This window comes from Lichenostomus cassidix, chromosome 2, assembly GCF_008360975.1.
Source record: "Lichenostomus cassidix isolate B80296 chromosome 2, HeHo_3.0, whole genome shotgun sequence".
NCBI classification, from domain to species: Eukaryota; Metazoa; Chordata; class Aves; order Passeriformes; family Meliphagidae; genus Lichenostomus; species Lichenostomus cassidix.
In genome coordinates, this window is record NC_139482.1 from 79,841,013 (window position 1) to 79,854,062 (window position 13,050).

The following is a 13,050-nucleotide window of genomic DNA, read 5'->3' on the forward strand; positions in this document are numbered from 1 at the left end:
CCCCCTCTTCTTCCCTAGCTTCTGCAACCCGTCGTGTGGGGCTCCACACAGCTGCTTTCCATTTTCGTTTTGTCCCTACAAGACAACAGGAACCATCAGTGAAAAGAGCGTAGCGTGTTTCATCTGCTGGCAGTTGGTTGTATGGTGGGGCTTCCTCTGCACGGGTCACCTGTTCCAGCTCCTCTTCATCAGTCAGACTAAAATTTTCACCTTCAGGCCAATTTGTAATTATTTCCAAAATCCCAGGGCGATTCAGATTTCCCATACGGGCGCGCTGTGTGATAAGGGCAATCCATTTGCTCCATGTGCCATTGGTGGCATGATGAGTATAGGGAACCTCTGCTTTAAACATCCACCCCAGCACCGGTAGTCGAGGTGCCAGGAGGAGTTGTGCTTCTGTGCCAATTACCTCTGAGGCAGCTTGGACTCCTTCATATGCTGCTAGGATTTCTTTCTCTGTTGGGGTGTAGTTGGCTTCAGACCCTCTGTAACTTCGGCTCCAAAATCCCAGTGGTCGACCTCGGGTCTCACCAGGCACCTTCTGCCAAAGGCTCCAGGACAGACCATGGCTCCCAGCTGCAGAGTAAAGCACATTCTTTACTTCTGGCCCTGTCCTGACTGGGCCAAGGGCTACTGCATGAGCAATCTCCTGCTTGATCTGGGTGAAGGCTTGCTGCTGTTCAGGGCCCCAATGGAAATCGTTCTTCTTGCGGGTTATGAGGTAGAGAGGACTCACGATCTGGCTGTACTCAGGGATGTGCATTCTCCAAAAGCCTATGGCACCTAGGAAAGCTTGCGTCTCCTTCTTGGTGGTTGGGGGGGACATTGTGATGATTTTATTGATAACCTCAGTAGGAATCTGACGCCGTCCATCTTGCCACTTCACTCCTAGGAACTGGATCTCTTTGGCAGGCCCTTTGACTTTGCTCTTTTTTATAGCGAAACCGGCTTCCAGGAGAATCTGGATTACTTCCTTTCCTTTCTCAAATACTTCTTCTGCTGTGTCTCCCCACACAATGATGTCATCAATGTATTGCAAATGTTCTGGAGCCCCACCCTTTTCCAGTGCAGCCTGGATCAGTCCATGACAAATGGTGGGACTGTGTTTCCACCCCTGGGGCAATCGGTTCCAGGTGTACTGCATGCCCCTCCAGGTGAAAGCAAACTGAGGTCTGCACTCTGCTGCCAGAGGAATGGAGAAAAATGCATTTGCAATGTCAATAGTAGCATACCACTTTGCTGCCTTGGACTCTAGCTCATACTGGAGCTCCAGCATGTCTGGCACAGCAGCACTCAGAGGTGGAGTCACCTCATTCAAGGCACGATAGTCCACAGTCAATCTCCATTCTCCTTCAGATTTTCGCACAGGCCAGATGGGGCTGTTAAAGGATGAATGGGTCCTGCTGACCACCCCTTGGCTCTCCAGCTCACGGATTAGTTTGTGAATGGGAATCACGGCATCGCGAGTTGTCCGGTACTGTCGGCGGTGCACAATCGAGGTTGCAATTGGTACTTGTTGCTCTTCTCCTTTCAGGAGTCCTACTGCAGATGGGTTCTCTGACAGTCCAGGCAAGGTGTTCAATTGTTTTATGCCCTCTGTCTCCACAGCAGCTATCCCAAATGCCCACTTGAGTCCCTTTGGGTCTTTGAAATATCCATTTCGGAGGAAATCTATACCCAAAATACATGGAGCCTCTGGGCCAGTCACAATGGAATGTTCTTTCCACTCTCTTCCAGTCAGGCTCACCTCAGCTTTCACGAGGGTCAAGTCTTGTGATCCTCCTGTAACGCCGGAAATAGAAATAGGTTCTGTCCCCACATGTCGCGATGGGATTATCGTGCATTGTGCACCAGTGTCAACTAAAGCCTCGTATTCTTGTGGCTCTGATGTGCCAGGCCACCGAATCCACACTGTCCAAAAAATTCGGTTTTCCCTGGCCTCTACCTGGCTAGAGGCAGGGCCCCTCTAAGCATGGTGGGTATTTGTGTTAGAGGTTCCTTCAACGGAATCAGACATATTGAGTAGAGCTACTTCCCTTCTGGTGGAGTTCCTTCTCTGAGTCTTGCCCTCCTTCAATTCACGCACTCGTCGTGCCAGGACAGCAGTGGGTTGTCCATCCCACCTGTTCATGTTTTCTCCACTGTCACACAAGAAATACCACAACTCATGTCAAGGGATATATTCAGTTCTCATAGCTGAGGAGCGTCTGCGTGGGGTAGCAGAACCTCTGGTCTGTACTGCTGAGATTTGGAGAAGGCTGTCTTTAATCTCTTTACTGAGTTTCTCATGATTCTTCTCTATCTTATTTTCTAGTTTCTGCAGATTTGTTTCCACAGCTGAGATACTTGCATTCATTGGGCTATGCACGACATCTGCATACGCTCGGAGTTTCCTTGTCATATCACGCACAGTCTCATGCCCATCATCTTGCTTCATAATGGCTAAAGCAGAAGCATACCCTGATGGCCCAAGCTTTAGGAGTTTCCGCCACATCACAGGTGTACATTCTATCCTATCTGGGTCTATAATCGGATCTGGGTTTGCTATGTCCTCTGGGAAGACAATTTCTACCACTGCCATTTCTCTCAAGCGTTGAATCCCTTGTTCTATCGTTCTCCACTGGGTTTGTTGCGAATAGAGATCGTCAGGATGTAGGTATCTGTCCCTCGCAGCTCTGATAGCTCGTCTCCAGAGGCTGCTGCAGTCAGGCCCATCTCGTATAGTTTGGTTGATATCTGGGTCACGTGACACAGTCCCTAAATGCCTTGCCTCAGTAGCATCTAGAAGTGTAACATCGCCTGCAGCATCCCAAAGACGGACTAACCAACTAATCACAGATTCATCATCTCGTTGGACATAATCTTTTCTTAGGCTGTGAAGGTCTCTCACATTCATGGATTCAACAATGACCTCTGACTCAGTTGCTGGCCTTGAGGGTCCCTCCCCACTGTCATCTGGGCGATCAGTCTTAAATTGGGCTTTCCTGCTCCTTGTAATAGGAGCAACTGCCATTGGCTTAGGCTCCCTTACTTCCTGTTCTATAATATCTGACAGTGTACGATAAGCATATGCCAGGGCCCAACATATTGCACTGCAGTTGTCTCTGCACTTCTCTTTCAGATACTTCCCCACCTCAGCTGGTCTCAGGATTTGTCCAGGGGGAAATTCCCAGTCTATTGGATCAGAGAATTTCTTTAAAGTTTTACCTATGTCCTCCCATACTCCACACCATTCAAATTTCCTCCCATCTGGATTAGGTGCCTGCTCCTGCTCAGCCCCTCTGGACTTCTCAGCCCTCATTCTGGTAACACTGAACATCATATACACGGAAACTCCTAGGTAAAGCACCTGTACTACCAAGTTAATGGTCTCTTTAACATCCAGGGGAAACTGAATATTCTCAAAAGCTGATATACCAGATTTAAAGGGAAAGAGATGGGTGAGGAGCCAGGAAGCTTCACCCTCTACTTCTCTAACAGGTTGAGTAATATTACTAACAAAACTCCAAAACAGGTTACTAAAACTAGAGGAGGAAACTAACAGAGCATGTACATCTTTAACTGTTTCCCATACCTTCTTACAGATCGTCAGTATCACACACATTACTATAACAAGCCGGAGTAGTGTCCCTGATTGGTGGAAATTATACATTAGGGACAGGATTGCCCCTACCTGTTGGTAGGGAAACAAACCTATGTGCCAAACAGACAGTATTACATCAAACAACCTCCCATCAAACAGCATAGTGACTACTGATGGCTGTAATTCAATACCAAGCGTTTAAAACCAGAATGCAATTATTAGGGTTTTTCCTTCACTTTCTCTAACCCCACAAAAGGTGTAGAACAAGTAATCAAGGCCCCACGTTGGGCGCCAAATATGTCCCGGGTTAATGATAAGACTCTCTCCTCCGAGAGTGAAGGGCCCCGACACCCCCTCCCCCACCCACAACAGAACCTCTTAGATGGAAGTGAAGAAAAAACTATTTATTTGACAAAACCACACAGAGTGCCCTGCAAGGCACAGGGGAAGGGGAAAACCAAGGTGAAAAGGAGTTATTCAACCTGATTAAAAAGTCCTTCTCTCAGACGCAGCCCCTCTCCTCCTCGCCCCCCCCGGGGCCGGGTGGAGCTCCCTGGAGAGCTCTGCTGTCCTCTGGCCCTCCTGGGTCTCCGGGTGGCAAAGCAGATCGAAGAGAAGGGGTCCAAACGAGGAAAAAGAAAAAAAATGGAAAAAAAAACGGGAACAGAGCTCACTCCGACCCCCGTCCAGCACGCAGTCTCTGCCGGGCGACGAATCCTCCCCCCGGAGCGAGGCTTGGAGAAAATGTTTTCAAAACAACCCGCGTTTCTCTCTGCGGCTGGGTGCAGTTAAAGAGACAGGACCACACATTTTTACACATTTTTTTTTCTTTCTTGGGCATATAAGCCAACGATAGGGGATAAAGGATTATCATATCATCAATCCAAGACAATGTTGCACAGCCTTTCCACCAAACACCCACCTGGTTTCTACAGACACAGCAAAAAGATCCCCATCATTCAATCAGTGCAGTTTAGCCCAGAGGGAACGATTTTTATGTAACTTTATGCAGAACATTGTATATGTATTCGTAATTGTATTTATTTACATTATGCCTCTTCACAGCTTTATGTTACCTTTGTATCTGATCTAAAAAGTCCTAATGAGGAAGCCACTCTTAAATGGGGACCTACATCTAAACCCTGATTTAGATTCCTTAAACAAATTAGACTTTGGAGTTAATGCAGCAATTTGCATAACATTCTGCTCTTATTTTCAGCTAAAATTGCTCAGCACTTTTCTAAACTTGTAGCAAATTACTTCACTAATGAGGCTAAATTACCCTATGATGTTACAGGTAAATTTGTCTGTAATAAATCTCATGGGCATTTGAAATGTACAGATTTTGCATTGTCTACCTGCTGTTCCATAGGCACATAAGAAATAATGGAGAGGATTTAAAAGTTTGAACCAGTATATTTGTCTTAAGAGACATACTGAACTAAATATTATTCCCATATTCTATTCTGATGGTTTGTTTTCTCCCCTTCACATCCTTTTCAAGTTCTAGGAATCAGCCCTCTGAAACTAGCTAGCAATGGGGCTGCCTGTCTTTCAAACCATTCTCTGAAAAACAGTGCGGTTCCTTTCCTCTTAAAGTCATTTTAGTAATGTAAACAAGGCAAAGATGAATAATGGAGAGGATTTGTAATTGCAGTAAAAACATCAAGCAATGTAATAGTTGCATGCATACAGTGTATAAATGGTCAGTGCAGTGAAGATGCTGTGTGGCCATCTTGGACTTCTGTGCGGTGCCCTGGTCTGTGTGGGCACACCAGTCTGCTCAAACAGTGAGCCTAAGAAGAACAGGGTGGCTGTAGTCAAAGAGTGTCTCACAAACACTACACTGCCTGCCACCAGTTAAAAATTCTTGGGAATTTGATTAGGCTCACTTGTAGATTCTCCTCCCATCATTGGTGGAATGGAATTGCTCAAAATCCATTCACATATGAAACAGTTAGCACTTGCCTGCTGGTTAGAAAAGCAGCATCTGAGAACATTAAAACCAAACGTTACTAATAATTTCCAGAAGCAGACTTAAACTGAATTGTCCTTTTAACTTGGTGTTTATTGGATACATAACCTCACCTGTGCTGATGGTCAGTTGTTTTTTAGTTCTGTTCTGTATGTAACACAGTGGCATTAAAAGTAATTCCATGTGTTTAAATACATGTATTTTAATATATTAAAATATGCTTTCTCAATAACAGAAATGTCACAGAATAAGTGGCAGATGATGCAGTGTGTTACGTCAATTAAACTGGCAATTAATATCTATGATGTGTAGAAAGGATTGATTGTTGTTAAATTTCCTTCACCTCCTTTGGATGAAGAGTTATTCAATAGTAATTATTAAGAAAAATGTGGAAAGTAAGCATCTAACCATGAATTAATCTTTGAATTAAGAGTGCAGAGCTGTTAATAGTGGAACACTTAATGTCTTACTGGGAAGAGAAGATTGTGTTATTTTAGAAGCACACTTCATCACTCTGTCAGTCTAACAGGTTTTTTTACCTATTCTTACTTCTCTTCTGTTTCCATTATATTCTACTTTGTAAGTCGGGGTAGTCAGAATTAAATGCAGAAAAGGATGTTTCAGTTATACCTACTGGCAAAATTTGAACAACATCTCTGATACCCACTTGCTGAGTATAAATAGAAGAGGAAGGGTGTTTTGGTTTCTGTCACAGAAGTATTTTTAGGCTGTTTTGGAATACTTCATTATCTAACAGTCTTTGGCTAAACTGTTTAAAACTTGAAGCTTCATTTTTCTTTCTTTTTGTATCTCTACCTCTAATTTTTGTAGCTTTCCAAGGGATGGAAGAGGCAATTTCCATTATGCAGGGATTTGCTTGAAAAGCAAAACCCTTGAAAGAAAGGGTTTTGCTTCTTTTCTTTGCTGCTGGGAGAAATAGAATATTTTTCATTCCACATATTTCACAGAATGTATTTCAAAATAGGGTTCAAAAGCTTAGAGGCAGTTAAAACAAATAATGTCTATTTGCTTTGACTTTGCTTCTGCTGTTGCAAAGCCATAGGCGATAGCCAGGTTCCAGGGACAGATTTCTCATAGCTTGATATGGAGAGAGGTCACTCACCTATATTTTGTTCACTCTGGTCTCACCAGTATCTATCCCTGAGATCCACAGTGTCTCTGACAGCTCTCTCCCAACATCTCGTGTTCTTCTCATCAGCTATTCCAGCTAAAGGTTCACTAGTGTTACACCAATCCCAAATGTAGACCATCCTCATCCAGTAAAATTTCTAGCAATTAGTATTAATAAGCAGATAATATAGGTTGCAGTGATCAAGGGAGGGGTGTGGGTAGACAAGCATACTGAAGTGCAACTTATTTACAGATGACCAACCCCTTTCATCGTGCCCTTCTCTATTTTCTCATGTTGTTCCTCCCCCATGCATTTGGATGTCTCCCTTATCCTATCTTTTCCCTTCTGCTAAACATCCTGTAAGACTGGCAAATTGCCACAATCCCATCAGCATGCTCTAAATTTACTGTAGGACCCGTGATGCCCTTTTCATCCATTCCCCCTGTGTGCCCACTTCACCGGTGAACAAAGCTCAGGCTGAGCCTCTCCAGGCCTTGGAGTGGTTCCTGCAGAGCCCATCCAGCAGTGACCTCCCAGACCTGGTGTTTGGTATTGTCTCTTGCTCTGTAGGGTCTGTGTACATTGGTGTGGTTTATTACTTTTCCTGTCTTGTTTCTGTTTATATGCTGGACAGACACTGAGCAGATGTCCTCACAAAACTGATGTCCCTACATTCCAAGTATCTACAGACCCTTAACATCCTACATTTCATTTCCTTCCACATATCCAACCAATCTGTTGTATTGAATTAGGAAAGCAAGCTATCAAGAATTCATATGCTAAACTCTTACAGTAATCAAGTAGATGAGATATAGATACAATTTCAGACATATTATCAATGTCCTATTGACTTGTTTTACCAACACATGTGCTTCAGGCTGGTCACATGTAACTCCTGGTAGATTAAGTATCTAACAGTCCACTATTGTGGTAAACACCATTGACTCAAAGATCAGCCTTGAAACAGATAAATTAATGTCTCATAGGCTCTTGGCATGAGGTATACAGCCTGTCCTTATTACAGACATAATTGATATCTTCACTGCCTCCAGCACTGACCTGAACACCTTCTTGAGTCCAAATTTCATTTCCATAGCGTGGATACAAATATATTCTCAGATGCAAAGCAAAAAAAATTCATACTATGCCAGAGGAGAAGACTCCATCATCTAGCTGGTGTGAGCACACTTTTATCAACCTGTGCACTAGAGAGTCTGGCACATTTTCCTGTCCTGTCTGCCTGTGCTGTGGCCTAGTGGGACTTAACCAGAGCAAGTTCTTCTGACCAGCAAGCAGACAGTGACATTAATGGCAGAGAGCTAAATTTAAAGGAAAATTTGAAAATACCCTGGTAAAAGAAACCATGTGACTCCTCAGATGAAAGCAGCTCTGTGCATTCTTCCATGGAAATTATTTTTTCCCAGAATTTATGTCACCTCTGTTCTTTCAGTTTTCACTTTGATTGGTATAGAATCCTAATCACATTTTTCTATTTAACAGGTCTGTAACAGTGTCTTCCAAAGATATACATAAAATACTTCCAGTGAGAAAAAGGGAAGAAAATAACTTTCAGAAATTAACAGTATCCATGCATTAAGAGCGTCATGAGAAACAACGCAACACAGATTCACCCAGCCATGTTAATATTGTTAATCCTTCTACTCTGATATTTTTTTTATTTTTGAGAAAAGATGTTGTAAAAAGGGGGCAGTGCATTTGAGACATGGGTGGATACAGCTGGGCAAACTCAATTGTGCTGCAGAGTTGAAGGTCATTCTTTTGAGTTCAGAAGCAGCTCCTTTGGGGCTGGTGTGTGTGAGAATAGAGTTGGTCCCCTGTATCTCCTGACAAGTTGGTATTCCACTGTTTCTTTGTTTTTAGTAGACAGACTCTGGCATATTCTATTTTTTTTTTCCTCCTAGATTTAACAAGGCAGCAGCCAATGATGTGTCAATAAATACTGTATTAAGAAATCCTCTCTTCATCTGAAGTTGGGAAAGAGACAGAAGTATCTAACAAAAGTCCTTTGGGGGATTGGGATTTGATGCCCCATTGGTGTAAATTGCTGCTTATCCATCCATCCCAGCATTCTTGTCAAGACATTTGGCAGTAGCACTGCTGAATTCACTGGAGCTGTAACTAACTTAGCTCAGCTGCAGTCTGCCCCTGGAGACTAGGTCAGAATTGTCCTCCAGGCTGTGGCTCTTAGCTCCCTAAAGGACTTGAATAAATAATTTCATTTCCTTTGGCTCTATTTCCATACATTTAAATAGATTCTGATAACATCCATCACAGTTTCACAATTTGTCAGGCATAGTAAAACCTGCTGGAGAGTGTAGTTTTAAACTTCTGTATGGACATGTGATAGAAACACAAAGATGGGATGAGACTTGGGGTGAAAAAAGGGCTTTTGTAAAAAAAAAAACACCCAAAACCAGCAAAGCAACAAAGCAAGAGAGTAGTCCAGATAAAAAACAGCATCAGAAACTGAGCTCCCCATTGTGAACAATCAGCTTCATCTCTCCCAGCATGACACAGTTACTCTGCCAAATATCTGAGCTTGGAAATTTATAGAAAGTTTGCAGAATAAATCTTGTCTTTTCCAGGTAAGAATAGGTTTTTCCTTCAGTAAAATTTAAGAAATTTTGTCAAGTTATGTAAAGTGTTATGTAACATCCGTTTCATTTCTGTTGTATTACCCTTTTTTTCCCTGACAGAAATGCATTTTAGATTAATATTTAATGCCCTTGCTTTTAAGAAACTATCTTTGCATCACTTCAGTCTGCTGCTGGCTTCAGATTCCTGGGAGAGGAGGAGCTGCATGAGCTGAATACTAGTGTGCTGTCAGCTCCCATGGCTGGAAAGGGAAGGTGCAGCTCAGGAATACTGGCTGAATGTAGCAGAACCATACATTTCCCTTTAGAAATGAGCAGAAGATAGCAAAACCTGCTACCTAAGAGCATCCACAGGATAAACTGCTGTGGAGCATGAGATGCCACTTGGTTGTGTCTGAGAGGGAAAATGGGAATAAGTGCAGTACCAGAGACCCTCTGAACAGAGACAGAGCCCTTGGAGTCTTTAGCTGAATTGTAACACACAGAATGATTTTTGCTTTAAAGTAATACTTTGCCTCATTCTTAATATTTTTTTTAGCAGCAAAGCAATTAAAATATTCATTCAACATATTGGGCTTTAAAAATACAATTCACAAAGATCAGCAGGCATGTTTTCACTCTGTCGATCCTGATATTACTCATCACACCAAGCAACTCATATATTTTTTAACCATATTCTTTCTCCTATCAGATCTTGTTTCTTTTCAGAGGTTGAAGTGTGAAGCTCAATGGTTGATTCACCTTTTGTAGAATTGATGCATAAATTTTTGTTCCTATATCTGTTCCTACGTCTGTTTAGTAAATGTCATCTGTTTTGTCATGTAGGTGGCTATTGTAGCATGCTTGGTTTTGAAAATCTGGTTAGGAAGGGAAGCAAATGTATTTTTATATGAAGGTTAAATGGTAATGGATTGTAAAACAAAGCAAACAAAGCAAGCAAGCCTCACCCCCCACCTCTCCCAGATAAACTTGGTCAATTTTTCCTGGCTCAGAAATGACCTAATTGTTTAATTGTAAGTCATCCTGTTCACATGGAAAAGATTTGACCAGTGAGATATTTTGCAGTACCTTTCCTCTTTTACCTTTCTCATTTCTAAACTGAAAGATGTCATGGTTTCTCTGAGCAGCAGAAGCATAAATGCTCAGAAAGATTGGTGAACTTTTCTGCTGAAGCTGATGTATTTTAGCAGTGCCCATTCATATCTCTTCATGCATCATACAGTGCCAGCTGCTGTAGTCTTATAGGTGACCTGCATATTACTCAGAATGTTGCACAGGATGTACTGATATAATGCCTATTTAAGGGAAAATATCCTAATTTATCTTTAAGCACTGTCACTTTGGCATTTAGACCAAAGCTGTGTGGTAACTGTATAGACATTAAAACATCTTAATTTAACACTGTAACATCATGGTGCTTTTTGACTACACAGCTGTTCCATGTTTTGGTTTTGCTGTTATTAAAAAAATAAGAATATGCCAGATAAAATTTGAAGAAGAAAGAGAGAACTTCTGGTTTAGCAGTGAGTTATTTCATATAACTCAATTTTGGACCCTCAAAGCCTGAATCAGTCTTTATTTGAAGTGAATCATAGGATTGATAGAATCATTTAGGTTGGAAACGATCATCTAGTCAGCTATTAACTCAGCACTGTAAAGTGCACCACTAAGTGCCACATCTTTTAAATACCTTCAGGGATGGTGACTCCACCAGTTCCCTGGGCAACCTGTTCCAGTGCTTGATAACCTTATCAGTGAAGAATTTTTTCATAATATCTAACCTAAACCTGCTCTAACATAACATGAAACATTTCCTCTTGTCCTACCACTTACTTGGGAGAAGAGACCAACCCTCACCTGGCTAAAATCTCCTTTCAAGCAGCTATAGAGAGTGATGAGGTCCCCCCTGAGCCTCATTTTCTTCAGGCCCAACAACCCCAGCTTCCTCACCTGCTTCTCGTGAGATTTGTGCTCCAGACCCTTCCCAAGCTCCATTGCCCTTCTCTGGACAGGCTCCAGCACCTTGAAGTTCTTGTAATGATGAGCCCAGAACTGAGCACAGGATTCAGGTTGTGTGACCTCAACAGTGCTGAGCAGAGGGGGACAATCCCTGCCCTGGTCCTGCTGGTCACACTATTGCTGATACAGGCCAGGATGCCATTGGCCTTCTGGGCCACCCGGGCACAGCTGACTCATGTTCAGCTTTGGTGTAGACAGTTCCTTTTCCAAGAGCCATCCTCCCAGCTACTCTTCCCCAGGCTTGTAGCATTGCATGGGTTTGTTGGGGCACTGACACAGGACCCAGCACTTCTCCTTGTTTAAGCTTGTGTTGGATCCATGAAATGCCATAAATTGATTGTACATAAAGATTTTAAGTTAGTTGATGAAGCTTGAATTCCTAATAGATTTTGTTGTACTCAAACTGTTTCCACCTTCCAGGACTTCCCCCTGCAGAGCCCCAAGAACACATACCCATGCAAAAACTGCTTTGCAAATATTTCAAATTTTTTGTTGTCTTAAATGTAAAATGGCCAGCTGAAGTGCCTGGCTTGTTTTGGGCCTTAGCCAACTACACATATGGGAAAACTTCTTGACTTTTTCAAAGATGTCTGTATAACTTGCTTGAAGCTAAAGCATTGTACTCCTTGGATGTTAGTTATGAATCTGTGTGGTTTCTTAAAATTAGATCCACGATTGATTACTCTTTGAGGAACAAATAGTGCCACAGATCAGAAAAAATGTATTTGCTTGAAATGGATTTTGTAAGAAGTTGTACTTGGTATCCCTGACCTTCTTGATCATTTGCCTCAAATATTTTTGTGCTTTTTTATAATGATGTTTTATGTAAGATACCACATTAGAAATTTATTTTTAAGCCACCTTGGTTATGCATAGGACTTCTGTTCCTGCATCACTTAAGGGTCTCCCTCAACCTTGTTAGAACAACCTTTCCATGATTTATTTATCATCCTCATCTTTATGTTCCTAGTAATTTCCTCCTTTTCCTTTCATCTTTGCTTATCCCAATTTAGCTGATATAAAGTTCCTTATTGAGACTACAGTAGCTGTCCCTGTTCCCAGTAATTAAAGGCAGGACTCCTAAAAACTTTATGACATTAAGTGCTTTTTTTTTTTGCTGTGGCCTCGTGGTTTTTTCACTAGCTTGTGATGTGTAACACTCTGAAGGAGATGATGTTTCTCCAGCACAGGAGAAACTCTTGCTCAGACAAACCCTGAGGAACCATGAGAAACCTCAATGAGGCAACACTCTTGACTAACTTTGGCTGCTTTTACAGAGGTTCTGGTTTGTCATTGTACAGTTATGTTGCCACTGAAAAAGTAGGGAGTCAAAGCAGTGTAATGTAGCAGCTTTGTGGTGCTACCAACATGTCTCTGCTGGCCCGCAGCCTTCATAAAACACAGTTTTATTACACTGGACAGCATTTGTTAATACTGGTGCTCATTCCCTAACTTTATGATTATCCCTTTGGCCTGTTTCAGATAAGAAGACAAGGCGGAATACAATTACTGGTGGACCTATTGGACCATCGGATGACAGAAGTCCACCGTAGTGCCTGTGGAGCTTTGAGAAACTTGGTATATGGGAAGGCAAACGATGACAACAAAATTGCTCTGAAAAACTGTGGTGGTATCCCAGCATTAGTACGGTTACTCCGCAAGACTACAGATCTGGAAATCAGAGAACTGGTCACAGGTTTGAATATTTCAATATTTTTGGTTCAAA

The 13,050-nt window shown here is 42.3% G+C and overlaps 1 protein-coding gene across 5 annotated transcripts in view; it reads left to right on the plus strand.

The window, feature by feature from the left end:
* CTNND2 (catenin delta 2) overlaps positions 1–13,050 on the plus strand; it is a 638,189-nt gene that overhangs the window by 482,507 nt on the left and 142,632 nt on the right. For all 5 annotated transcript variants that reach the window (XM_085052133.1, XM_085052132.1, XM_085052134.1 and 2 more), the window contains one exon: positions 12,807–13,020. In XM_085052133.1, coding sequence (XP_084908259.1) covers positions 12,807–13,020 — 214 coding nt within the window. The remainder of the gene's footprint in view (positions 1–12,806; positions 13,021–13,050) is intronic.